This window comes from Acinonyx jubatus, chromosome F2, assembly GCF_027475565.1.
Source record: "Acinonyx jubatus isolate Ajub_Pintada_27869175 chromosome F2, VMU_Ajub_asm_v1.0, whole genome shotgun sequence".
Taxonomy (NCBI): domain Eukaryota; kingdom Metazoa; phylum Chordata; class Mammalia; order Carnivora; family Felidae; genus Acinonyx; species Acinonyx jubatus.
Genome location: NC_069394.1, coordinates 2,590,892 through 2,616,461, shown reverse-complemented (window position 1 = coordinate 2,616,461; position 25,570 = coordinate 2,590,892). Strand labels below are relative to the sequence as shown.

The 25,570-nt window shown below is 63.2% G+C and overlaps 2 protein-coding genes across 7 annotated transcripts in view; one reads left to right on the top strand and one right to left on the bottom strand.

Moving 5' to 3' along the window:
• The window catches only part of PTP4A3 (protein tyrosine phosphatase 4A3), a 34,763-nt gene extending 32,652 nt beyond the window's left edge, over nucleotides 1-2,111 (top strand). For both annotated transcript variants that reach the window (XM_027063788.2, XM_027063786.2), the window contains exons 5-6: nucleotides 370-444; nucleotides 1,473-2,111. In XM_027063788.2, coding sequence (XP_026919589.1) covers nucleotides 370-444; nucleotides 1,473-1,590 — 193 coding nt within the window. In that variant the 3' untranslated portion in view covers nucleotides 1,591-2,111. The remainder of the gene's footprint in view (nucleotides 1-369; nucleotides 445-1,472) is intronic.
• A 1,168-nt stretch (nucleotides 2,112-3,279) lies between these two features.
• LOC106984410 (maestro heat-like repeat family member 5) overlaps nucleotides 3,280-25,570 on the bottom strand; it is a 64,352-nt gene continuing 42,061 nt past the window's right edge. Inside the window, exons 19-29 of one of the 5 annotated variants that reach the window (XM_027063782.2) lie at nucleotides 20,894-21,053; nucleotides 19,740-19,921; nucleotides 14,291-14,428; nucleotides 13,740-13,854; nucleotides 12,802-12,945; nucleotides 7,787-7,963; nucleotides 7,038-7,193; nucleotides 6,308-6,430; nucleotides 5,853-5,944; nucleotides 5,540-5,614; nucleotides 3,280-5,078 (exon numbers count right to left, since the gene is read on the bottom strand). In XM_027063782.2, coding sequence (XP_026919583.2) covers nucleotides 4,754-5,078; nucleotides 5,540-5,614; nucleotides 5,853-5,944; nucleotides 6,308-6,430; nucleotides 7,038-7,193; nucleotides 7,787-7,963; nucleotides 12,802-12,945; nucleotides 13,740-13,854; nucleotides 14,291-14,428; nucleotides 19,740-19,921; nucleotides 20,894-21,053 — 1,687 coding nt within the window. In that variant the 3' untranslated portion in view covers nucleotides 3,280-4,753. Of the gene's footprint in view, nucleotides 5,153-5,539; nucleotides 5,615-5,852; nucleotides 5,956-6,307; nucleotides 6,431-7,037; nucleotides 7,194-7,786; nucleotides 7,964-12,801; nucleotides 12,946-13,739; nucleotides 13,855-14,290; nucleotides 14,429-19,739; nucleotides 19,922-20,893; nucleotides 21,054-25,570 lie in introns of all 5 variants that reach the window. The other 4 variants (XM_027063781.2, XM_027063783.2, XM_027063785.2 and 1 more) reach the window with 4 other exon arrangements.

The window sequence follows — 25,570 nt, the reverse complement described above, 5'->3', positions numbered from 1 at the left end:
CCCAACAGCCACGTATGACTGTAGTGACCTGGGCAGTGGCCCCCGGTTTCAGGGCAAGGGCTGGCAAGCGGGGTTGATGGCAAGTATCAAGCCCTCATCCCAGGCCAGACGCACGCCCTGCTCACCCTCTGGCTCTCCTGCGCGTTTACACGTGGGGAGCCTGAGGCTCAGAGAGGGTGCCCGGCCCACCTGGGGCTGCACAGCAGGTGGTGGGGCTGAGCTGCTGCCTGTGCCCTCCACAGAGGGGAGGTGCTGGACAGCTTTTTGGTGGATGTGAGGGTGAAGGCATCGCTCTGTGCCCTCGGCAGGCGGCCCGTCGGGGGAGGGGTGGGGTGCCGAGGCTTGATCCAGCCCCGGGTCTGTCCCCAGGGCTCCGGTCCTCGTGGCACTGGCTCTCATCGAGAGCGGAATGAAGTACGAAGACGCCATCCAGTTCATCCGACAGTGAGTGGCCGGGGGTGGGGGTCGGGGTGCAGGCCAGTTGGTGTGCATTTGGGGGTCTGGGTTTAGGGGGTCCTTATCCTGGACTCCCCACCCTTGCCGGCAGGCACTCCTGGCCCCTGGCCACAGGGTGACCTCCGAGATGCCCCCAGTCCCACACAGCCTCATTCTGTAGTATCGACGCATTTGTGAGGGCCCTGCAGCCAGGCCGCGTGCCCCAGTGGGGACCGGTCCCTGTGTGCGGCCCCTGGAGCTGGGAGTGTGGGGTGAGGAGGGGCCCCAGGCCCTGTGGTCCACGGCGGTGTGAATGCGGACAGGCTGCGGCACCCAGCAGGTCCAAAGCACAGGGACTCAGCACAGCTTAGACTCATCCTTCACGCATATGGCCCTTGGATGTGGTTACAGCGGGCTCTGCTCAGGGAGCCTGGGCCCCCAGGGGGGCAGCCCTTCTCTAGCGATGCCAGTCTCGGGGCTGGAGGGGCTCTGGAAGCTTTGCCTGCAGAGTCTCCTGCACTCCCATTTGTGGGCCCCAGCAAGCACGTGGCGACGCCTGAGGTGGTGGGTGGGTGGGGACGGTTGACTTCCTGAAGTGCTTGGTGGGCAGCCTTAGGGGTTCCCCATGTCCTGTCATCTGAGGCCCTCACTCCCTCCCTGGCTGCAGGGCTGCCTGGGCGTCACCCTGTGACCCTGTAGGAGCCCGTGGCCTGGGGGTGGGGTGGTACCAGGTAAAGGAGGAGGGCGGGTACCATGGGGGGACAGGGCTCGGGAGCTAGCCTGCAGGAGGTGACCCCAGGCCGGGTGAATACTGGTAGCAGCGACAGCAGATACGGGAAGGGTGACATCAGCACTGGGAAGGGCCCGGGAAGGGCCTGGAGGTGAGGCGAACTCTGCCTGGAGCTCGCCGGGGCTGGGCAGGTGCTGAGCGTGCCCCCTGACCCCGTCTCCCCAGGACCCCGCGGCTGGCTGGGCAGGTGCTGAGTGTCCCGCCCCCCCCCCCCCCCACTGACCCCACCCCTGTCCTGTCTCCCCAGAAAGCGGCGTGGAGCCATCAACAGCAAGCAGCTCACCTACTTGGAAAAATACCGGCCAAAGCAGAGACTGCGGTTCAAAGAACCACACGCACACAAGACCAAGTGCTGTGTCATGTAGCCCAGGGCCTCTGAGCAGGGGCTCCGCTGCCGCCTCGCCTCCTCTCCCGGCACCTCGGCACCCCTGTGTCCCCTGGGCCCAGCTCGCCCTGCGTGCCCTCTGCCGTCTCGTCCCGTCTGGTCATCCCTGTGTCTCCGTCTGCCCGTGTCCACCACTTTGCGGACCTGCCCTTCCCTTTGTCTCTATGCCCTGCGTCTCTGCGTCTGGGCCCCGGAGCCCCGTCTCTCTCTGCGTCTCTGGGTGTCTCTGCCTCTCCCCGAGTCTGATGTCTCGCTCTTCCTGGCTCTGTGCCTGCAGCTCTCTCTCTGTCTGAGGCTTAGCTGGGGCGCCCCGGCCCGGCCCTCCCACACTGTCCCCTGGGCAGCTTTCCTCTCAGGCTCATTTGTTAGGGGGCAGGTGTATTTTGTAGCCACTGGGCCTGACCCCTCCTCCATCCTGACCTGTTCTTGGCACTTTCAGTTACTGGGTCTGGAGACTGTCAGATGTCCTGGACACCAAAGGCAATAAAATGGGACTCTGTGGCTGTGTGTGCGTGGAGAGTGGGGTGCGGGGCCAGGCGGGGTGGACGGGGGCGGGGGGGGGGGGGCGCCTTGGGAGACTGGGTGGGGCCCCGGGAGGCCACTGCCCACCCCCTGACCCCGAGGCCTTCCTGCTGGCGGCACTGGGGCTCCCCCTGGTGTCTGTGCTGGGTCCCTGCGCTCCCTGGATTAGGGGCCCGGGACGCATCCCTGATCCAGCAGAGTGAGCACCTCTCTGATGTGGCCTGTGTGGGGCCCTGCCCAGTTGCCTTGCCAGGGCTGCTCCTCTGCAGGACAGACAGGGACTCACTCGGTAATTCCTCAGGGCCTCGTGTCCAGTGGGGCGGCTGCTCCTGCCCCCACCAGGTGCCCTCGTTTCAGCCTCAGAGGCCGGGAGAAGGGTGCAGGCGGTGGTGGCCACTTGGCTGAGGTGGAGGGACGCCCCATGCCATCAGCGCAGGGTGGGGAGAGGAGGCCACAGGGACACGGGGTGAGTGAGTCTGAGTGTACAAGAGGCCCGGGCCGGGGCCTGCCTGGGATTGCCATGCTCAGGTCTCCCAGAGCTGGGGGCCCCTGCCTGGCTGAGGAAAGGGGCACGGCCAGAGGAGGGGCCCAGGGCTGGCCTGGCTGGCTGGTGTGGAGCGTCTGGGGGTGGTCTGTGCCCAGCAGGTGCTGGGAGCCACCTGTGGATACCATCCAGAGGCCTTCATGGATGGCATTTCTCCCAGTGGGCACTGGGACCCAGTGCCCATCTTAGGGGTCACAGCCCCGGGCCTGGCATCCAGGCCACCCCGTCCTTGCGTGTGCCTGGCCTGAGACTCCCTCCATCCCACTCTGGGATGGGTCCGTGGGGGAGGGCTTACCTAGCTGTCCGGATGTCACCCCTTGTCTCCTTCCCAGGTTGGAGGCACACCCAGGAAGGGCAACGTCAGGGCCTTGGCACAGATTCGTGTCCTTGGAGGCAGGCGTCCCCTGCTAGGGGCCACCCCACTAGTACTCGAACAACAGGCCCTGGTGAGGGGGGCGGTCTCTGGGGGCTGCTCCCTTCTCGGGGACCGGGGGTGTGGCCAGCAGGGACACAGGCCCAGTCCCTCAGTCTCCCCCTGGCCTGGCAGTGAACGTTTGCCACACCGCCTGTGTGCCCGGCTCTGTAGAGCCCAGCTGCCCTGCTAGTAGGAGTTGGGACCCTCCCCGGTCCCAGACTCAAGGCTTGCCTGGCACTGTTGGCTCCAGGAACCCACCGGGTCCAGGCCCACCCAGCTCCAAGCTTTCTTTTCCTGAAGCAGACTTCCCGGAGGAGGGTGTGCAGGGGCCAGGTGGTGAAGCGGGTAGGTGAACCCAGGGAAGGTCCCCCTTTTAGGGGAGATCGCACCCGTGCCCAGAGACCACACCCACCAGGCTGGAACTAGGGGACCCCGTAACCTGCTCCGTGGTCCCTAGGGAGCACATCCCCCATGCCCAGCCAGGGGGTTGGAGCACCCAGGGAGATCCGTGCACAGGATGGGAGTTGTGAAAGGGAGCGCCACCCCAAAGTCGCTCCTCAGGGGGCCTTATTCAGAGATGGACCGATGGGTAGGATGGGGGCCGCAGACCCCAGCCCTCTCTGGGCTCCTGGGTGGAGAGGGGCCCCCGGCTCTATCAAATGGAACACACCTGAGAAGGCTAGTAAATGCGTGCTCCAGGAAGGTCGCTGTATTTTTTTGACGCACCATCCAAGTTTTGGGGCCCCCTCTGTGCCAGCCCTGTGCACCCGCATCCCTGCCCCAGGGCGCCCACAGTCTGGGGGAGGGGGCGGGGTGAGACAGCCTGGGAGTTTGGTGCAAGGGTTGGGGGGGGCGGCTCAGGCTCAAGGTGGGCTGAGGAAGGGCTGAGAAGGGGGCTCCCTCTGGGGGGGACATGCAGCCTGGTCCTTGAAGAATGGGGCAGTGTGGAGGCCCTTGGCGGGGGGGAGTGGGGAAGGTGCTCCGGATGGAAGGAGCTTCCTGAGCAAAGGTGTGGAGGGGCTGTGTGCGCACTTGAGAGACAGGGTAGGTGGGTGGCCGGCTGGTCGAGAGGGGGGGGGTCCTGAGAGACTGCCTGGGACTCAGGCCCTAGGAGGAACTTCGACAGACCGGGGAAAGGCCCATCTGCCCATTTCACATGTGGGAAAACCAAGGCTGAGAAGGGAGCACCTGGCTGAAGGTCAGGCTGGTCTCCAGGTGGCTGCATGGGAGGTGGGGGTGCTTGCCAGAAGGACCGTCTTTGGACTCAGTCCTGTGAGGGGTCCGGGGAGGAAGGTCTTTCTACCCATTTTACAGATGGAATAGCTGAGGCTCAGAGAGCTGAGACCCTTGCTTCGGGCCATACACAGCTCACCCAGGCCCCGCTGGGAAGGTCTGGCTCTGGCCCAGCCCTGACTGGACTCCGGAGGCAAGGGGTCATGGTGGAGGGAGACCTTGAGTCACCTGGACTGAGGGAGACCAGCCAAAGGACCGTTTCCCCACGGCCCGCTCCCCAGTGACTATTAAGCTCCAAACCAGAGACAAACTGAAGACTCAGGGGTGGGGGGGGGGGGCTTGGTAAACGGCTCCATTCCACGGTGGCTGCCCTTGGACAACCTCCTCAGTACTCAGACCCTGGCGGACCATGGCTGCACCTGACTTCCACTAGCTGTCATTTGCAGGACCCTGCACAGACTTCACAGTTTGCCTCTGGGATACCTGGTCTGCCCCCTCTACTCTAGGCCTGTCCCTGTTCCCTAGTCCTGCCGGGGTCCCGTGGGCTTGCCTCAGTCCTCTGGGGTCACGAGATGGCGGGCAGGGAGCTGGCAGGTGTGAAGGTTCTTTGAACCTACATCTTTTTTTCAAATGGAAACATCTTATGCATCCAAGCTCCGTGTGGACGGGGCAGGGTTGACCAATTCGGTGGGCACAGGGGAGGAGGAGGGTGAGGGAGGACGGCTGGAGGTCACTGCGGTCTGGCGGCCATCTCCTGAAGGAAAGACAGCTGCCTGCTGGCAAATTCCCGGATGCCGGGCTCTGGGTCTTTTTTGAGATCTTCAAAAGCTCCAGGGGAGGAGAGACAAGTCAGAGGTGCCCCGGGGTCCCGTCTGCCCGCAGCCCCACCCTGGTGGAGGGAGTCCGAGGGCCCATGCTCCCGGAGAGCAGCCCCTCCTTCCAGCAGGGGTGGGGGCGTGGCAGGACCACACCTGGACCCCACCTCCTCTGCCTCCCCAACCCCACCTATTCCTCGCCCCTCACTTTTGGGTGCCCGCCCACAGCCTTACTTTATTGGAGCCTCAGGTGGAGTGAGTGGGTGTGAGCCCCATCCCACAGGTGCCCATCTCTACCTCTGGAGGTGTGGGCTGGGGGTCCAGGGCGGGGGGAACCTCCAGAGGTGGGGTGGGAGGTGTGGGCTGGGGGTCCTGCGCGGGGGGACACGGGGCTGCTTACTGCAGAGCAACAGGTTTGTGTCCATGCTGTTCACCACCTGGGACACGGCCTGGGGGTGGTAGCAGATGTTGTACCCTGCGGGACAGATAGAGGAGCCCGCCAGTGGAAGAGGGCTCGCTGGCGGGTGAGCGTCAGACCCTCTCCAGGCCTTCCGGGGCCCCTCACCCACCACCTCTCCTCTCCTGCCAGCAGACCCCGAGCTGCGCTTGCAGTAGCCTGGCAGGTGCTGGCGGGCCGGACCAGGGCAGGAGAGGGTCAGGATGCTCAGGCAGGGCAGGCAGGAGGGTCCCGGGGCCCGGCCGCCCCTGCTCACCTATGAAGAGCGCAGCCCAGGTCTTGATGTGGTGGTGGCGGCTGTGCAGGTAGCTGAGGGCCTGCGCCAAGTGGATGCTGAACTCCTCCTGGCTGTGGGTCATCTGGCCGGAGGACAGCGTGCCCTGCTTGCTGGAGCAGGGACTAGTCCAGAGCCCCAGCCCAGCCCCGCCCCTGCCAGCCCCGGGGGGGCTGCGGGTGCGGTGAGGGACACAGCGGCGCGCCAAGCCTGGAGCCTCGCTCCTGGCCCCGCCTCCCGGCCCCGCCTCTCGCCCCCGCCCCAGGCCCTATCCGGCAGGCCCCGCCTCCCGCCCTCGCCGGGGCCCCGCCTCAGCCCCTCCTCCCCCAGGCCCCGCCCCGGCCCCAGGCCCCGCCCCGGCCCCAGGCCCCGCCCCCCGCCCCAGTCCCCGCCTCCCTCCCAGAGGCCGGTCCCGCGCGCCCCAGGCCCCTCCTCACCAGGCAGGTCCAGAGGAAGTGGCGGGCGCTGAGGCCCCTCTCCCAGGCCAGCGTGCAGAAGAGGGTGTGCCGAATCCGCCAGCGGAGCAGCACCGCGCAGCGGTACAGGGCGAACTTGGCTTGCTGCGGGGACAGCCGCGGGAGGGGTCACCTGCCGCCCGGGCTGTCCGGGCTGGAGGTGTGTCCCCCCCGCCCCCCTCAGACCACGAGCTTCAGGTGGGTCGGGGGCCCGATGCCGTCCTCCCCCGCTGTACTCTCAGCCCACCCTCGGCCTCTGGGGCAGCCCCGGCTCCGGCCACAGTGCCTGGCTCCTGGCTGCTCCCAAGGCAAGTCTCCCATTCATTTTGGAAGCTGCCGCTCGATGCCTCTCTTCGGCCGCGCTGTGTCTCATTGGCCTCAGCACGGGGCACGGCTGGCACATGGGAAAGCCTGACCATTGCACCAAGTTCAGCGAGCGACCCGAGCCCCCGCCACGTGGCGGGTGCTGCGGACAGGGCAGAGACTGGAACAGGCCGGGTCCTGCCCACACAGAGGGCGCGGCGGCACGCGTGCACGTGCGTAAGCGCTCGCATGCACGTGTGTGCGTGCGCGTGCACGCGCACGGGGCGAACCTCAGTCACGGACACCAATGCCGGTGGCCACACCTGCTGCCCGAGAGCAAGGCTGCTCCCTGCCGCCATCTGCACACCCTCAGCCCCGCCAGGGAGAAAGCCCGGCAGCAGGCACTCACCGTGACGACGGCTGGACAGCGGTCCTTCAGGTGCAGGAGCAGGGGCACCAGGCTCTGGTGCACCTGGGTTCGCAGGCCGATCAGCTCCCTGCCTGCCGCTGCTGCCACCAGGTCCCCGAACAACGCCACGGCCGCCGCCCGGATCCCGTCCCGCTCCTGCAAGACGGGGGCTCAGAGCCACAGCCAAACTTGCCTGGGGCCCCCACCCTGTGGAGGGGATGGGGCTCAGGTCCCTCAGCAGAGCCCTCTCACCAGGTCTGGGGCCCCTGGGCAGGGCCGTGCCTCCCTCTCAGGGCCCTTCGCGGGTCCCAGACCCTCCACCAGGACCTGAAATCACTTCTCTCTCCCTCGCAATCTCACCCCGACCACCCAAGTGTCACGAAAGTGGTGTGTGGGGGGGCGGGGCGTATCCCCCCTAGTTCCCCAGTGAAGGGAGACAGTCACCGCCAGCTTGCGGGGCGCTTCGGGAAGGTGCAGAGGGGGGGGGGCTGGAGGGCCTGAAGGGCGATGCTCTTCCAGCCTCGTGGGGAAGGGGCCGAGCGCCACCTGGCGGCCAGTGGGCCCAGTGCGGCCCAGGTGCGCCCGGTGCACATCCAGGTGTGTCCGCCTTTGGGGCTCCTCTCCCCAGCCCCCAGGCCAGCGGGCAGAAGGGGAGTTGGGGGGGGTCCCTCTGCCTTTGAGGACCTGGGGTAGGCACAGGAGGGGGGCATAAGCAGGGCACGTGCCCGCCTCCGCCGGGGCACACTCACGTCGTCGAAAAAGGAGCGGGCGTTGATGGCCACCCGGAGGCTTTGCGCGGCTGCGCCGTTGGCGCCCAGGCGGTGCAGCACGTCCGACACGGTGCCCATGACCCGCACAACCACCTGCTCGCTGTTCTGGAAGAAGCCGTTGAGAAAGGCCGGCATCTGTCTTTGGAGCAGGCTTTCCTGGGGGGCAGGGGCGCCAGTGGGCCGAGCGTGCCAGGAGTGGGGGCTCCTGCGCCCTACCCCAGCCCTGTGGTTTGGACCCGGAACAATCTCAGGCCCTCCCTCCGATGCCCCTCCCCAGCCCCCATCCCGGCCTGGGTGTCTGCCCGGCATAGTCCCCCTAACTCCGCTGGGATCCCGCCCCAGCTCTGCACACAGGGCAGCTGTGCTCCTGCCCTGGTCTGCCCCCCAGAAGCTGTGTGGTCATGGACAGGGCTTTCCTCTCTGAGGGGGTCCTCCTGGGGTTAAGGGATATTAGCCCTGTGTTAGGTGGCTCGCAGCTCCTTCTTTTTCCAGTCCCCATGCTGGTGAGAAGGCCCCCCACCAAGTCCTAGAGACCACTCTTCCCTTCCTCCGCCTCACCCTGCCTTCACCCCTGTTCCCGGCCTCCCAGTGGGCCAGCCAGGGAGGGCCCGGGGACAGGACGAGACAGGGTTGGTCAGCTGTGCACAGACTGAGGTCACTGGTTCTCCAGTCACAGGGAACTCGGGTGCACAGGAGATGGTTCCGGACCTCCTACGTTACAACGACCACTTTCCACTTGCACACTACTTTAAACAAGACTGAATTCATTCTCAGCCAGTTCTGTCTGTGCCTCTTGTTGGCCTGGTGCTCGTGAATTGTCCAGATGAACGGTTGGAGAGCAGCCTGTCGGCAAAAGGATGTTTCCTGCCGTTGGGCCCCTTATCAGTGATAGTGTGATAAACCAGGGTGATTTTTACAACTTTAAAACAAGTCTTCAGCCACCTCATTGGCTTCCTGAGCTCTGTTGGGTTTTACAATATTAACTTTTCAGCAAATGACTCATTTCACAGTAACAAACACCTTCTGCACACCTACAGGGTACAGCCAGGGTGCTGGGATGGGACTCGGGTTCTGGCAGTGAATGGGCAGAATGGGACTCTAATGGGAAGGACCAGAAAACAAACAAAGCACGCATAACACAATGAGTGTCAGAGGGTGACGAGCAGTGTGAGAGAAGATAAAGCAGGGGATAGAGTGAGCCGTGGTGGAGGCCGTGGTGGAGGCTGGGGTTGTTACAAAATTTAAGTAGGATCAGAGAAGGTGTCACTGAGAAGGTGACGACTGAGGAAATTCTTACAGATGTGCTGGAAAGGCAGTCCAGCAAAGGGAGCAGCATGTGCAAAGGTCCTGAGGCAGGAGCATGACTACCCTGTTTGTGAGCAGAGGAGAGACTGATTCACATCCTCACAGGAGGCTGCTGGCTGCTGGGTGAGCCTACACCGGAAAGGAGAAGGGGCAGCCATTGGGACCAGGGAGGGGGGTGCAGTGGTCTGGGGCAGATGCTGGTGACTTCAGTGAGGGCAGCAGCGGAGTGGGAGAACAGTCGGATTCTGGGTTTGCCTGGGATTTCTTGATCGCCTGGACGGCCCCCAGGTTTGGGGTCCCCATCAGCTGAGATGAAGGTTGCAGGAGGTGCCTGTTTGTGGGGTGACAGAGTTTGCTGTGGATGTGCTGAGTTGGAGATGCCAGCTAGGATCTGAGCAGTGAGTCAAGGCTGGCGTTCAGGTCTGGGGTTGGGATGTGGATCTGGTGGGCAGTGGGCCAGTAGATGGTACTTAAAGATCGGAGAAGGCCAGCAAGGGAGCGGCAAAGACGGGGAGGAGGAATGGACAGGAGTCCCGGGGCGCCATCCGGTGCCCGGCCAGGGACAGGAGAGACCAAGGAAGAGGCCGCCCAGGATGTGGGAGGGAAACCAAGCGAGCGAGGTGTCCTGGGCCAAGGGGATGGAAAAGTCACTCGGTCTGTGTGCTGAGGGGCCCGATAAGGGGTCCCCCGGGCGGGAGGTCACAGGGCACCTGCACGAGAGTGCTCGCAGGCTGGCAGTGGGGGTGGGGGACGCTGCCTGGAGGGCTCCCTGCTTTACTCCACGGCAGTTGAATATTTCATTAAGCATTGTGTTCGTGGCATCGTCACACAACCTCCAACAAGCACAAAAGGGCTGCTGCGAGGAGGGCTCCTGCCACAGCTGGCCACGTGGTGTCTCCGTGCCTCCTTGCAGCCCGGGGCGACCGCTTGGCCAGTCGGACTGGAGCACCTGTGGGTCGTGCCCTCAAAGGGTGGGGTGTGCCTGCTGGCTGGAGTAAGGTGGTGGCTGCGCAGACCCTCCCAGGAGGGCAGCGCCCAGGGGCAGGGGTGCACAGCGAACGAGGAGGAGCAGATCAGGACGGCCGCACCCCTGGAGAGAAACGCACGTCCACCCTGTTTACGCCACAGCTCACGTGGGTCTTGGGCATGTGCTACATTCTGGCCTCCTAGGACACGTGCTACCTTGCTGGTGCAGTTTGTGTTTGGCGGTAGGCGGAGGTGGCCACGAAGGCGCGCACCGGTGAGTGAGAGTGGTCCTGTGGGTCCTGCAGAGGGCGCTCCTCTGGTGTGGGGGCAGTGACCGCTGAAGACCCTCAGCCCTGGGCCCTGCCCCATCCTTGCCCGGTTCAGCCTGTGCCATCCCCACACCAGCAGGCCTCCTTGGCTGGCAGTGCTCTGGATCTGCCTTGTTCCCCCAGCCCCGCTGTGGCCACTGGCTCCCACCCCACTTGGGAACCATGCCCCCTCCCTGGCCCTGGCCGTCCTGGTCTGGCAGCCCTCCTCCTGTCTTATTCACTCCCCACGGGTCCCACCTGGTGTGGGGCATAGAGGAGGCACACGGAAGCGTCCTATGATGGGCCTGCAGGAACGGCTGGAGACGGGTGTGTGGATGACGGACCACTGACCCACTGACCCACTGGTCCACTGACCGACTGACAGAGTGAATGAATGAATGATAGAGCAAATGGGAATAATGGAGTAAGTGAATATCATATAAAGAGTGAACAAAAGAAATAATGAAATAATGAGTCATAGATGAAGGGCCCAAGGAGCAAATGGATGCGTGGATGGGCAGGTGGGTGGATGGGTGGCTGGATGGTGGGTGGATGGATAGATGGATGGATGGATGGATGGATGGGTGTGTGGGTGGATGGATAGATGGTGGGTGGATGGATGGATGGTGGGTGGGTGGATGGTGGATGGGGGGATGGGTGGATGGATGGATGGATAGATGGATGGATGGGTGGGTGGATGGATGGGTGGATGGATGGGTGGATGGATAGATGGATGGATAGGTGGATGGTGGGTGGACAGGTGGGTCGATGGTGGATGGGTGGGTGGATGGATGGACAGATGGTGGGTGGATGGGTGGTCAATGGTGGATGGGGGGATGGTGGATGGGGGGATGGTGGGTGGACGGGTGGATGGATGGATGGATAGATGGATGGATGGATGGGTGGATGGATGGGTGGATGGATGGATGGATGGATGGTGGGTGGACAGGTGGGTCAATGGTGGATGGGTGGGTGGATGGATGGACAGATGGTGGGTGGATGGGTGGTCAATGGTGGATGGGGGGATGGTGGATGGGGGGATGGTGGGTGGACGGGTGGATGGATGGATGGATAGATGGGTGGATGGATGGGTGGATGGATGGGTGGATGGATGGATGGATGGATGGTGGGTGGACAGGTGGGTCGATGGTGGATGGGTGGGTGGATGGATGGACAGATGGTGGGTGGATGGGTGGTCAATGGTGGATGGGGGGATGGTGGATGGGGGGATGGTGGGTGGATGGGGGGATGGATGAGGGGATAGAGAGATCAGGGAAGAAGTGCCGGTCTCCCTTACTAAGTACCTATGATGTGTCATGTGCAGTGCAAAGGGCTTTGCCACCCCATTGGAGATCTCTTAACTGTGTTGACATGCAAGGTGAACAAAATGAGATCGAGGTGGGCTGGCAGACAGAAGGTTGCGGAATCTGTTTGGAACCTGGCTCTGATGTTGTCCCCTAGCAGCAGACACTTTCTCCCACAAGCCCTGAAGATACGTATGTTCAGCAGTGGAGATGGGGTCTGGACATCTTGCCGTCTGGTGTGTTCACGCAGCCCTGGGGTGGCTGGGGGAGGCGAAGGCCATGTGCTTCCTGATCGGGTGAGACAGCATGTTTCTCTAACCTGACAATTCTGCCCTCCACCAGCGGCCACCAGCGGGTCCCACACAGAGTGCCGGGGATAAAAAGGCATTGTGACGGCGAATGGCCGGAGGGGAACCCTGTGCCCAGACGTGTGTTCTCAGCCCGGCACTCATGGGCAGACACTCTTACCCCTCCCATTTCACAGGTGTGGACACTGACCCAGGCCCAGAGAGCTGAAGAAACTCGCCAGCTAGCAAGTGCTGGAGGACAGGATGGCCCTGGCCTCCTGGTGTATCACCTGGGCGCTTAACCACTGCACGGGACCCTGGGAACCCACCGAGGGGGCAACGTCGGGCATCCAGGGCCAGAACGATTTTTGCCTCTTTGATGATGCCCCCCACCATTCACTATGGGAGTGGGCTGTTCCAGTGATGGTGGGTGGTGGGGGGGGGGTCAGAAGGGGATGGAGAAGACAGGTGAGCAGTGGGTGGGAGGACCCGTCTCTGAGATTCTCGGGGGCGTTCCCCTCTGTGGATTGGCCTGGGTGCCACCTGTGGGCTCCCCCTAGGCACCTGTCGTCGGCAATAGCACTGTCCCTCTGCGGGTGTGGACGATACAACGTCCCCAGGGAGCAGCCACTGTAACCCTTCCCCAACCCTGCCAAGGAACTATCCCCAACTGCAGTCCACCGATAAGGACACCGAGGCTCAGAGAGGTAAAGTCATGTGTCCCCAGCCACACCGCCGTGAGGGACGGAGCCAGGATTCCAACCCGGTAGGCCTGGTGGGCACGTGTGGGTGCGCGCCAGCTCTGAGGCCCCTCGGGCCCTTACCTTCTCCGGGTGGAAAAGGATGTTTCCGAGGCCCTGTAGGCTCAACGCGCGGACCTCGGGGCTGGGATCCCTGAGGCTTCGGGCCAGCACAGTGAGGACGGCCTGTCTGGGGAGCACCTCCAGCAGCGTGGGGCTGTAGAGGAACTGGGGCAGTCCCCGAGGGCGGGAGGGTCAGGCTCTCGTAGGGAGCCTCCGCGTGTGTCCGGGAGCAGGGCTCCAGGCCCGGGGTCTGGCAGGGGTGTTGGGGAGGGCAGCCACCAGCACCCCCGGGGGTATTTTGGTTAACAAGTACTTGAATCCTCCTTCCCAGCTGGATCAACTCTTTGATGTCTCGCTGGGGAAACTGAGGCCCAGAGGGGGAAGGGGTCTTGCCTAATATCACACGGCAAGACTGGGGCCAATGGCCTGGCTCACGGGACACCTGTGGGGACAGAGCCCCGGGGAGCGTGGCTTGGACATCCCTGCTGGTGGCGGGTGGGGTGGTGAGTGGCACCAGGCTTTGACTTGGGTTTCTCCCCACTGAGGTCAGTTAGGGACATGCCACACGGCAACCCCCCTGCCCCCCGCCCAAGCCCTGCCGTGGCCCCTGCCTCAGTTGCAAAGTCTGCCACGCCCAGCGCCTGTCTTGCTCTAACCTGTGCCCTCTTGGCTCAGGGTGACCTGAGCCCCGCTCTGCCTGACCGACCAGCTCTGTAGGGGTGGGGGCAGGGCGGGACAGGTGGAGCGATGGGTTCGCCCGGGCCACTGACGGGGGGCTGCTAAGTGGGGGACCCAGCCCCAGACCGTGGACCGCCCTGGAGACGGGAGCGGGAAGGAGCGGGTGTGAGGGGTCCATCTGGCGGGGCCTCCGCCCACGCAAGGTCCTGATGGGGCACCGAGGTGGCTGGAGGAGGGGGCTGGGTCTGAGGGGCTCCCCCTCCCCCTGTCCAGGCCGCTACCTCGACGAGGATGAGGACGGCCGTCTTCCGCTCCCGTTTCTCCTCGCTCTGCAGGCTGGACAGCAGCTGGCTGGTCACTGCCTTGATCTGCCCGCAGCGGTTCTGAACCATGGCCCTGGGGCGAAGGGAGGAGGGCAGGGGGAGGGCAGCGTGGCAGGCTCGACCTGGCGTCCACCCTCCCACCATCACCTGACCCAGCTGGGGCTGAGCGGCCAGAGCTGTCCCTGCGGGTGGGTGGGCCCCCATTCCCTTATGTCCCTCTGTACCCGCTGGCCACCCACTGGGTTCCGGGCCCGGACTGGGCCTATGGGACACGAGGAGCAGGCCCCTCGGCGGCCTCCGCAGGGGTGGGGCTGGGAGAAGACACCCGTGTCCACAGGCCCCCGGTGGGCGTGCACGTGGCCAGGCACCGGGGCACCGACTTCCGTGCCAGAGGGCCGAGCGCGCGCACGTGTGAGTTCGCGGGGCCGTGCTCACAGGCGGACCCGAGGCGTCACTGTGGTCGGTACACCCAGCTTCCTGGACAAGCAGTGCCCTGGCCCCGCTCGTACCTGGCGAGGAGACCCACGCCCTGCGGGTAGGTGCGGGTGGTGGCAAAGAGCTCCCAGGCGCCCCGCAGCTCCAGGTGGGCAAAGTCCTGCCAGTGCCCCGTGGTGGACAGCAGACCCTTCAGGGCCTCCAGCGACGTCCTGCCGGGGAGCAGAGGGGGTCACCGAGCCAGCCCTGCCCCCGGCGAGGGTGCCCGGCCGCCCTGGATGGAAAGGGACATTCCGGCTCCTGTCTGGGCTCAGGGCCCCAGTGGCCTGGAGGCCTCCCTGGGGGTGAGCTGTGCTGGGGGAGGGGGCAGCGTGAGGACACTCGGGCCCGGGCCTGTGCTCTATGGTCAGTTGCCGGGGCCAGGGCCCGGAGGGTGCCCCCTCTAGGAGGGAGGGTCTGAGATGGGTTTGGTGCACAGCAGGGTGAGGTGTGCTTGGAGAGCCTCAGAGGACACGCATCGCGTCCGTGGCTGGCTCTCCAAGGCTGCAGCTCGGGGGGGGGGGCAGGGCTGGAGGGTGCTTCGGGGATCGGCGGTCTCCCAAGTCACAGGTACAGAGGGTCCCGGCTGAGCCTTGAAGGGATGGTGCCCTTTGAATGTGGGGCCAAGAACACAAAGAGGGCGCTGCAGGGAGGGAGGAGAGAGCTGGGGGGTGCGGCGTCACGGAAGCCCAGACAAGTGTCCGTTCGGCACTCCTGACACCCCTCTGCCTTCAGAGGACGCAGAGAAACCAGGTTCCACTGGCCGCATGCGCACGGGAACTCAAGAAAGTTTGCCGGACACACGGCAGGGCGGGGGTAGCAGAGAAGAGCAGCGAGGCCCCCGGCTCCACAGCTGCACCGTGACAGCTCGGTCACGGGCCTAGGGCTGTCCAGGCACTGCGGGCAGGACACAGGGCGCGGGCCCGGGAGGGCAGGCCCGGCTGCCCCCACCCCACCACCCGGCGCCTCGTCACGTCCGTCCTGGCCCCACGCGACAGGCCGCATCGGCCTGGATGTGTGAGCCGGCTCCCGGAATGAGGCTATCAGCGAGGACCGAGCACGATTCCGAGCAGATTTGCCAAACCGAGTGTCCCGGGATGGAATTTCCAGGGGCCCCAACCCAAACCCCGGAAGCGGGCCTGCTGGAGCCCACGGGGACCCTGTTTGATTCCGTGTTTTCAGGAAGCGCCACAGTTTTCTGAGCGGCTGCACCCCTGTACGTTCCCGCCACGGCGGTTGTTTTCTCGAGGTGGCCTGTGTCGCCGGCCTCCGCCGCCTTGGCCGTGCGTGCAGATGGGCCGAGGCCAGCAGGGAGGGTGCAGGGGTGAAGCCTGCCCTGGACACTGGGCTGGATTCGTGTGTCTGACCTGCCGATGCCTCCGGCCCCGACTGCTGCTGTTCCCAGCAACACGACGCGGAAATGAGGCCCGGCCTCCTCTTTCCCACCTGGAGTCCAGACGCCCTCTCGGGAGTCCCCTGGTCACATGTTAGCTGCAGGAGGGCAGCGCTGGGTCTCCCTCACCTGGACATTGCCCACTCTGACCACCCATCCCCAGTGCCAGTTGGACCCTGCCACTCCCTCTGCATAGAGCCCTCCGTGGCTCCCCACTGTTCTGTGTGGAGGCCGCTTTCAAGGCCTCCTTCCTGTTCCCGCCCCGCTTGTCCCCTCCCCCCAAGCCTCTGTGCCCTCCCAGTCCCCACCCAGGGACCTCAACCATCAGTGAGGTCTCAGCCCAGGTGCTGGGTCCTCAGGGACTACACGATAGGCGGTCATCCTCTGTGGAGGTGATGACTCTCCCTCAGGGCACTCTGCACAGTGTGTCAAGCACCCAACTGTCACCGGGCTGTCACCTGACCCCCATGTGTGTTTCCATGGGGCTGTGAGCTCCCTAGCAGAGGGTCCCGCCTCTGGTGATGAGTGTGGTCTGGGACACAGCAAGCACCCGTCGATATTTAAGTGCTGACAGTGGGGCACACAGTGGTCCCCCAGCAAGTGCTGACGAGGTAGCCCTTCTACCTCTCTTTTCCTCCAAGAGCTGCAGGGAGCATGGAGCGGGAGGCAGGGGCACCGCCGAGCCAGGGGCCAGGGGCCAGGGGCCAGGCTTGGCCAGGAATGGAGGTGGGTCTGGGCAGGGCTGTGGGGGCCCTGGGGTGGTAAGGAGAGGACAGGCGGGACCGAGTCCTGTGCCTTCTGTGGGCCCCTCCCTGCTCAATCCCTGGGAAGTCACATCTCCCTGCAGACCCCAGGGCCCCTGCCCGCCGGGCAAACGGACAAGAAGATGCTGGGGCTGGGGTCATGCCATCGAACCCTTCACCTTCGCCTTGACCGAGGCCCGGAGTGTTGACCACTCGTCCAGGGCCGAGTGCTCACAGGGGAGGTTAGGATGAGGTCTTCGATCTCAGATCCGGGACCGAAGAGCATATCGTTATGAATTGCTCATTTGCTCCTTGTCAACTGTCAAAAACCAGGACTGTGAACAGTGTTTTAAATAAAGAGCTTTACCTTGAAAGCTTTACGTTTAAAAGACAACAAATTGGAAGGAGGTGAAAAACAAAAAGGAAGCACCAAATACTATAGGGAGGTTCCGAATGTTAACTTTACATATGAGCTTCCTGGCAGCCAGGGCAAAAAGGAAAATATGTTGGCTGTACTTAGAAGTGGTCCAAGAGAGTGTCTTTGAAATAAAGAGAAATCAGATGCCCCATGAGAATGAGAGAGTTGGTCCATGATGGAGAAACTAAAAGGATGAGAAGTCCTTCATGGGGCAAGACGGGTCCCAGAGGAGAACCCAGCCGAGAACTGACCAAAGCAGTTAAGTCTCTAAAGAAAGAGGCTTTGTCAGAGATACAAAGGAAAGGGACCCACAGGGAGGGCGGTGGTGTCTTTGCAGCCCTGCTGGGGAAGGGGTGCCATGCCCACCCCCCACTTGCTGGTCCCAGAGGCTGGCCCAGCTTAGCAGGGTGTCAGGGACTTCAGAGGCTTGATCCTGCCTCACTGGGGTGCCCCCTGGTATCTGGTGCCACCCCCATGCTGCTGGGGGCACCACAGGCAGGAGGCCTCTCAGCAGCGGGTGCCCCGATCCCCTCCTTGGCCTGTGTCCCCCTTCATGGTGCCACATCCGCCAGGCGTCAGACCCTGGACTGCAGCGGTCGCTGGGTAACAGTGGCTGCCCGTGTCCCCACCATCCGGACTATTTGCTGGCCCTGCTGCTGGTTGGCCTGCCCTTCCTTTGGGCCCTTCGGGTTTTCCTCTGGGCAAGGGGGGCTCAGGTCCTGTCCCAGCCCCAGGGAGGGTGTGGGAGCCCCACCCGGTCAGAGCCCCATGTGCCCCTGTGGCCGAGGCGATTGGCTTACGGGTGAGCATGTGATCCAAGACCGGCCAATCAGAGCCGGTGGACTATGCCAGGCAGGGGGGTCGGAGAGCCTGTCCCTCAGTTGCTTGGGCCACCTCCCTCCTCCCTGGAGAGGACTTGCCCAGAGAGAGGCCGCGGGGCTGAGGTCCGGGAGGGAGATGCCAGGGCTGCCTGAGCATCTCCACCGGCTGGCCTGGGTAAGAAGCTGACAGGTGCCCCGGGGAGATGGACAGACACCCCCTCCCTGGGGGAGACAGACAGATATGCCCCTTGGGGGAACCCCAAGTCAGACAGACAGACACCCTGGCTCCTTAGGGGAGACAGACAGACACCCCGGCTCCCTGGGGGCTTCCGGTCTACCGGGCACAGATAACAGTTGTCAGGCAGTGGCCCTGGGAGGGGGAGCAGCAGGGTAGAAGTAGGCCCACCTTTTTAGAGAGGGTGGTCGGAGACCCCGGCAGGAAGTGAGGGTATCGGGGGGAGCGGGAGCAGGGAGTGAGAGGCCCCGAGGCAGTCACACGCGGGGTCTAAGGAACAGTGGGGAGACCTCAGAGGCTGGAGCAGAGGGTGTGAGTGAGGGGCGTGTGACAAGAAATGAGGTCCCGGAGGCGGCAACAGGGAGCCAGAGGGAGAGGGGCCTCGGGGCCACCGGGAGGATCTGGCTTTTTCTGAATTAAGTGGGGAGAGGCTGGGGGTCATGAGGCCTTGGATGTGTTTTGACTGGGATCTGGGCTGTGGCGTGGAGGGCAGGAGAGCGGGGGTGGGGTGGGGGGTGGGAGGTGGGGCAGGGGGAGCTAGGAGGCTGGCCCCGGGTGGGCAGGGGCAGGGCTGGGAGGGGGGGTAGCAGACGGAGGGAGTTGGTTCATTGCAGCCCCCTCCTGGCCCTCCTACATACGTTCTGGGAGGAGAACGTTTTGTTAGCTTATTAGGGAAGATTCATGCATTTCGCACGGTTGATGTGAATAAAAAAAGAACTTTATGCACATTCGAATTCAGAAGCAATACGAGAAGAAGTGGCATTTTTTTCTCAGTGACGCGCCTTGGGGAGAGCTGTTAAAACTGACAAATTACGTGAAACACATCATAATACAAACAAATGAAAAGAGTCGGTCCCCGTGGTTTTTAAAGACTTGCTTGTTGGGTTTCTCAAGACACAACCTGGCGTGGAGGGAGGGCACGGCAGCCGGCCCGAACCATGGCCGAGCGCCACGGGGGCGTGGACCCTCCGACGCAGGTCCCGTCCACGCCGCTCAGGCCACACCCGCCCACGTCAGTGCAAAAGTGTACGGGGCTCAGAGCAATGCGCAAGGCGACCCGGAGGGGTGTCTGCCCTCACGGGCTCAGCGGTGGCCGGGGGGACACCCCTGCCATCCCACGGGCACTAGCTCAGCAACTCGAGGGCATTCTGTGTGTCTCTGGGAAAGCCTCTGACCCTCTCTGAGCCTCGGTTTCCTCATCTGTACAATGGGGAGGACGAGAAACATCTCGCTGAACCCCTACAAGGACCACATTCAGGAAAGACCCGGTGCCCTGGTGTGGGCAGATGTTAGGTGCTGTGTCCTGTCACCGAGGATGTCTGCTGCCCAGCGACCCTCGGGGAGCAAGTAAACCAGCCACATGCCTGCCCTGAGTCCCTCCGCGTGACTGCGGCGCTGGCCATGACGGTGTTCGGGGGTTGACTCCCCCCCGCCCACCCCAAAGCTATGTCCAAGTCCTAAACCCCATACCTGTGAGTGTGGTCTTATTTGGAAACAGGGTCTTTGCAGATGGAATCGAGTTAAGATGAGGCCCTTAGCGTGGCCCTAATCTGTCATGACTGGTGTCCTTATAAGAAGAGGGAAACTGAGCCAGAGACACATGGCCGAGGACACCAGGTGACAAGGGAAGCAGAGGCGGGAGCAACGCGTCCACAGGCCAGGGACACGGAGACTGCCCGCAGAGCCAGGAGAGGGAGAGGCAGAAAGCGTCCTCCCCGGCAGCACGGCCCTGCCGACACCTTGAACTCGGACCCTGGCCTCCAGAACTGGGACAATAGGTGCCTGGTGCTGTGGGGCGCGCCCCTGCTTTCTCAGCCCTGGGAAGTCGGTGTCTTTGCCTCATCCCTGCAGGCGGAGCCTGAACGCCTCCCTACCTCTGCGGACTGGGCGTGGCCAGCGGCTGGGCCTCCTGGCCGGGCTGGGGCTCCTCGGGCAGGTTCAGCTCGGAGATGTAGTGCATCTGGGTGAGGAGGGCCAGGAGGAGCTCTGGGTAGGCCTCCTGCACCGCCTTCTCGAACTCCCGGGCAAACTGCAGCTCGTGAAGCAATCTCATGGCCTGGCAGGGGGCAGGGGACACGCTGTAGCTCCCGAGCCCGGGGACGGCGGCCCGAGGCTTCCTGTGCCCACCGGAGCATCCGATCCGGAAGGTCCTCAGGGTGGGGGGACAGCACTGAGCAGTCAGGACAGAGGGAGGCCGGGGCTCCGGGTGTGGAGGGACACAGACAAGACCCCCCTGCTGACCCCGTGCTGCTGTGTGGTTTCGGGCGGGAAGGGCGTTAACGGGAAGGGCGGGGGGCCGCACGGGCACGGGGTGGACCCCCCCTCTGCGGCCACGTTCAGACGGAATCGAGTTCAGGCGGCCCCTGGCCTGGGGGCTCCGGGTGGGGAGGGGCACCTGCGGGCTCCGGGCTGCTGCTCAGGGGGCTTTGGGGGTGGGGGTGGTGTCTCAGCCGGGGAGACAACAGGGTCGGCCACGGCGGCGGCCTTGTCAGAGTTCAGCCGCGGAGGACAGGTGTGGCCGTGCTAGGAAGTGAGCTCCCTGCTCCTGCGGCTGTGTAAGGAGGAAAGCTGGGCTGGGGGGATTCCTACAGGAGGGCGGGGGCTGCAGGAGGCAGCCTCAAAGGTTCCTCCAAGATCTACAGCCCCAGAGCCCAAGTGCGGACCGAGGGGTTCTCCATCACCCCCCGCTCTTCCTCGGCCGGAACCTGTCTCCTGGAGCCCCCGGGCTGTGAGGCCACCCACACAGCGCGTCCGGCATCCTGGGGACACGCCGTGTGACCCAGGGCCCTCAGCAGCCGTGCAAGACCACCACCGTCCCACTTCACGGGGCAGAAGCGGGCTCCGTAGCCCCCACCAGGACGTGCTCAGCCCTTGGCCGTGCCCCTTCCCCGGCCCGGAGACGGGGCTCCCCCTTCCCCAGCCTGGCGCACAGTGGGTGCCCTGGATGCCACCGGCCTCTGCACGCGGGAAGCTGGTCGGCCCGGTGGCGGCTGGGGGCCGCGTCGAGGCAGTGGCTGCAGAGACTCACGGTGAACGAGCGCAGGTAGGTCTTATCCTCGGGTGGGGGGCTGCCGTCTCTGGCCCCGGGGGGCAGCGGCCGCTCCTGCAGCCAGGCCAGCAGCGTGGCCACCACCCGGCGGCTCACGGGGCGCTCGGCCCCCAGGGCCCTCCACAACTGGAAGGCGTGGCTGTGGGCAAAGAGGGGCCGTGAGGCCAGCCCTGCTTGTGCTCGGCCACAGCACGGGCCAAGGTGAGCGGGGTCTCAGGCGCCTGGAGTAGTGGGGGAGGGGGAGGGAGGAGGCTGGGCTGGATCCGGGGGCCTGGGGGGTGGAGGAGAGCATCTCGGGGTGGCCGCCTTCACCACGAAGGGCGGCGTGGATGGGCATGTGTGTGTGTGTGTGTGTGTGTGTTTGCGGCCTGGGGGATGTGCCATGGACAGCGAGCCAGCCGCCCCTGGTCCGTGCTCCTGGGTCTCACTTTCGGGGTCTGTCCTCCAGGCTCCTCGCACCCCAGCTACAGACTCTGAGTCTGTTGCCCTCAGTGGCCCCAAAGTGCAGCTGACCCCTGCCCTCCGACCTCTGCCGCTACGGGCCTCCACATGTGCTGCGAGCACTCCTCCCCCGCCCGGCCTGCACCCGCTCAGCCGTTGGCACTTCTGCCTGGAGGTCTGTCCCAGCTGGCTCCTCCTGGCCTGGGTTTGCTGGGGTCCAGCTCCCCAGGCCTGACCTGGGTCGAGTGGGGGCCTTCAGAGCTTTATGCTAACTTGTGCTCATTTTGCAGGTGGGGACACTGAGGACTGGACAGAGAGAGAGAGAGGACTGCCCTGATCGGGGCCCTGCCTTGTGATGGAGCAGCTGGGGCTGGGGGCCAGGCCTGCCCGGTCCTGTGACCTTTCCACTTGGTCCGAGGCACCGGCCCGTGACACCTGGGGAGGCAGGGTGTTGGGGCTCCCGAGAGGTCAGTGACCCTGACGGCCCTCTGTTTTCTGTGCTACGGGGTCTGTGGGCCTGCGTGCTGGGTAGAAGCGCCTGGAGGGGCGGGGGTGGGGTCCGGAGGCCAGAGCGGGGGCCTGGATGAGCCCCCACCCCAGCGTTCAGACAGCCCTGGGCTGGGCGGGCACGACAGCTCCGAGGCTTCTGAGACTCTGAAGCATAGGGTGGGGCCTAGAAAGAGTGCGGCCTTTGCTGTCAGAAGGACGTGGGCCCAAGTCCCTGGTCTGTGCCCTCACGGCCGTGTGACCGAGGGCAAGTCTCTGGGGGCAGAGCCTGCCTGGAGGGACTTAGGTGACAGGCTTCTTCAGGAGCGAGGGCACCCAGAGGCCACGGTTTCTGCTTTGCTCTGTCGGCACGTGTGTGCTCAGCACGGTCACGTGTGGGCAGTGAACTCGGGGACGGAGCAGTGACAGAATGGATAAAATCCCTACCCGTGTGGGAGCGACCCCTACAGCGCGGCTCAGCCAGCAAGCAAGGGCACGTCAGACCAAGAGCACAGAGCAGGGGAGGGGAGGGGGCCACAGGAGACAGCGGGAGGGCGCATCTGCTGTGCTCTCGGTTTCTAGTGGGGCAGTGGGGAAGCCGTCCCCAGGACGGGTCGCAAACAAAGACCCGAGGACGTAAGGGGGGAGCCATGTGGCCCTGGGGGTGGGCAGAACCTTCTGGCCCCGACTCAGAGCCGTTGTTGGTATGTTCAGGGCCAGCATGGTCGGGGTGGAGAGAGTGGGCCAGCTCACGACCTTGTTGGCCACTGTCAAGGTTTTGGCTTTGACTTTGAGTGAGACGGGGCCACCGGAGGGCTTGCGGCACAGGAGTGAGGGGGTCTGACTTACTAGTGAAGCCCTGTTCTGGCTGCTGGGAGGGAGGGGTGGACATGGCCAGGGACTCCGTGGGAGCCAGCGATGTCCTGACTAGGGTGGTGACAGGGCTGGGGACACAGGGGTGAGGGGGAGGGTGTGCTGCTGGGATCCTTGAGGATGGGTCTGGGTGTAGAGAGGAGAGTCAAGGGGACCCTGACGAGCTTTGGCTAGAGAAACTGGGTGACAAAAGGGACAATGCGAAAGAGAAAAAGTGAAGGCCCTACAAGAGAAAAAAGAACCCACCCCCCCCAAACACTCGAAAAACCCCAACTGGAGGACACAGGCCCCTTTCACTGCCACGAAGACACAGAATCTCCTAAATTATCAGAACTTTGCTACACTAAACAGAAGAGGGTGCCATTGAACTTGGAATCCTACAGAACACGCTACTAGTGTTTTATAGGAACGGGAACAAAATGAACAGGTCCACAGAGGTATTGCAACAACAACAACAACAACAACAACAACAACCAAACCGAGAAAGACGGTCAGTTCACAACGAGAGGAGACCCCTCCCTAAAGGGCAGCCCGGGGCAGACAAGGCCGTGAGGCCACACGGCCCCTGCAGCCCCGCGGACTCCAGCCGGCACCGACAGATAGGAAAAGCCACCTCGAATTGTCGCTTCAAAAAAGAAAAAGAAAAACCTCAGCGAAGAAAGGAAAAGGGAGTGGACGGAGTTCCGGGAAGAGGTGGGAGAGACGGACATCATCTCACAGGTGGAGAAAATGCAAGACGCCCAGAGGGCTAAGACGGAAGCTGAGGGGCATTGAGGAAAAGCAGAAAGATGGCCAGGGGAGGAGCAAAGAGGAGAAAATACTGCCGACCGACGGAGGGCGGGCCAGGGACGGACGGCACCCCGATTCCCAGTCTGGAGGGACAAACGCAGCAGGGGATCGGACCTGATATTTGAAGCGATGACCTAGAGAACTTTCCAGAAACAGTAACAGCAACGGCAGAAGGCCTAAACCTACATAGTCAAAGAGTCTACCAGGTCCCTGCGAGAATTAACACAGAGTGATCAACTCTGAGACATTTCTTAATACAACAGTTAAATTTCGAAGGTAAAGAAACACGCTCCAAGGTGTCCAGGCAGAAGGACCTCTTGCAGGGGCGCCTGGAGGGCTCCGGAGGTTGAGCGTCCGACTTCGGCTCAGGTCATGATCTCGCGGTTCGTGGGTTTGAGCCCCGCGTCGGGCTCTGTGCTGACAGCTCGGAGCCTGGAGCCTGCTTTGGATTCTGTGTCTCCCTGTCTCTCTGCCCCTCCCCTGCTTGTGCTCTGTCTCTCAAAAATAAGTAAACATTAAACAAAAAAGACCTCTTGCAAAGGCACACACATTTACAAAGGCAAAAAGATTACCGTCATTAGACTTAATAGAAGAAAGCGTGAACTAAGGATTTTATGACCAGCCAAGCTGTCCTTCAAGGCACACGACTTGTGACACACAGGTGCCCAGGGCAAGCTGGAGCTGGGGCCCCCCCCAGCCTGTCAGAGACGGGCTCGTCCACTTAGGACAGGACTAGGGCTCTCCAGGGGAGGCGAGGGGGCGCGTGTGGGGGCCAGAGCCGAGCAGAGTGCAGACTTCGGCCAAGTGAAAATGTGCAGCTGAAAACACAGGAGAAGAAGAGGGGTGGCACAGAGGACATCAGTCTCGCTGCTGGTTTTATGGGCAGGTGGCCGGGAGGTAGCAGGTGCCCGTAGAAGATGGATAAAGCAGACTACGAAGGGTGAACCCATAAATGGAAAAAAGGATTAAGGATCAAAGACCACACCTCCCGCAGAAACAGAAATAGAGCAAATAAAGTAAAACACACACCAGTACGGGATATGAGGGTGGGGTAGAGACTCCACAAGCCAGTCGTATCGATCAGTGTGAAGGAAGCACTTAACTTCCCTGGTTAAAAGAAACAGACTTCCAATTTGGATCACAAATCGAAACCGGGCTCCATGCTGTCTGTGGGACGACAGACACGTGCGGGGCCGACGCGGAAACGTAGGCGAGCACAGGTGCACCTGTTGTCCTGAGAACAGACACAGTAGGCTGCGGGCCCTCGGAGCACTACATGTGACAGGGCAGGGCACTCGATCATGCCCAAAGTCACGGCTGCTCAGGAAGCTGTGTGTCTGCACAGATCCCATGACAACCACCTTTACGAGGCAGAAATTGCGGGAGACAGAGGGGTCCATGGATAGAAGTGCATTAGAAATGACTTCAGCGTGCTGTGCTCAGAACGAGACAGATCCAAACGGACATCGGTTAACGGTTAAATAAATATACAACACAGTCAATAAGGCAACTCTGAGGATACGCTTCAAGCTCTGCGCCTGACGATGGAAAAGACACCTTCTTCTCGGGGGCCCGGACCACATTCACAACAGCTGTCCAAAAGATCCGCAAATTCCATCGAGCAGAAGCACTGCAGGTGACCTTCTCTGTTCCCAATGCAAACAAAGACACACAAAAAACAAAGCAAAACAAAACAGACCCTCCAGAACCCTCGAAATTACGAACAACAGTGTGGAAAGCAGAAATCTTTCTGGAAACAAGTCTCGGGTGCTGGGAGCTGGAGGGAGCTCTCTTCCGGTGCCTTCTGACTCCTCAGCGGAGTGGAAGCAAGGCTGGCCGCTGAGTGCGGTGTCAGAGGTGCGGGGGGGGGGGGGGGCTGGGGAGGGTGGCCGGGAATGAAAAATGAGTGCTTTTCCCTCACGGGCAGGTGTGAAGGTGGAGTGCAGGGTTGAGGGCAGCCGAGTGTGGCTGGCCCGCCTCCAGACTCGGGGGGGGGGGGGGCGGGGGTCTGAGGGCTTCGAGAGAAAGCCAGCCCCACCCAAAAGGGCCTTGGTGACCACCGGGGTG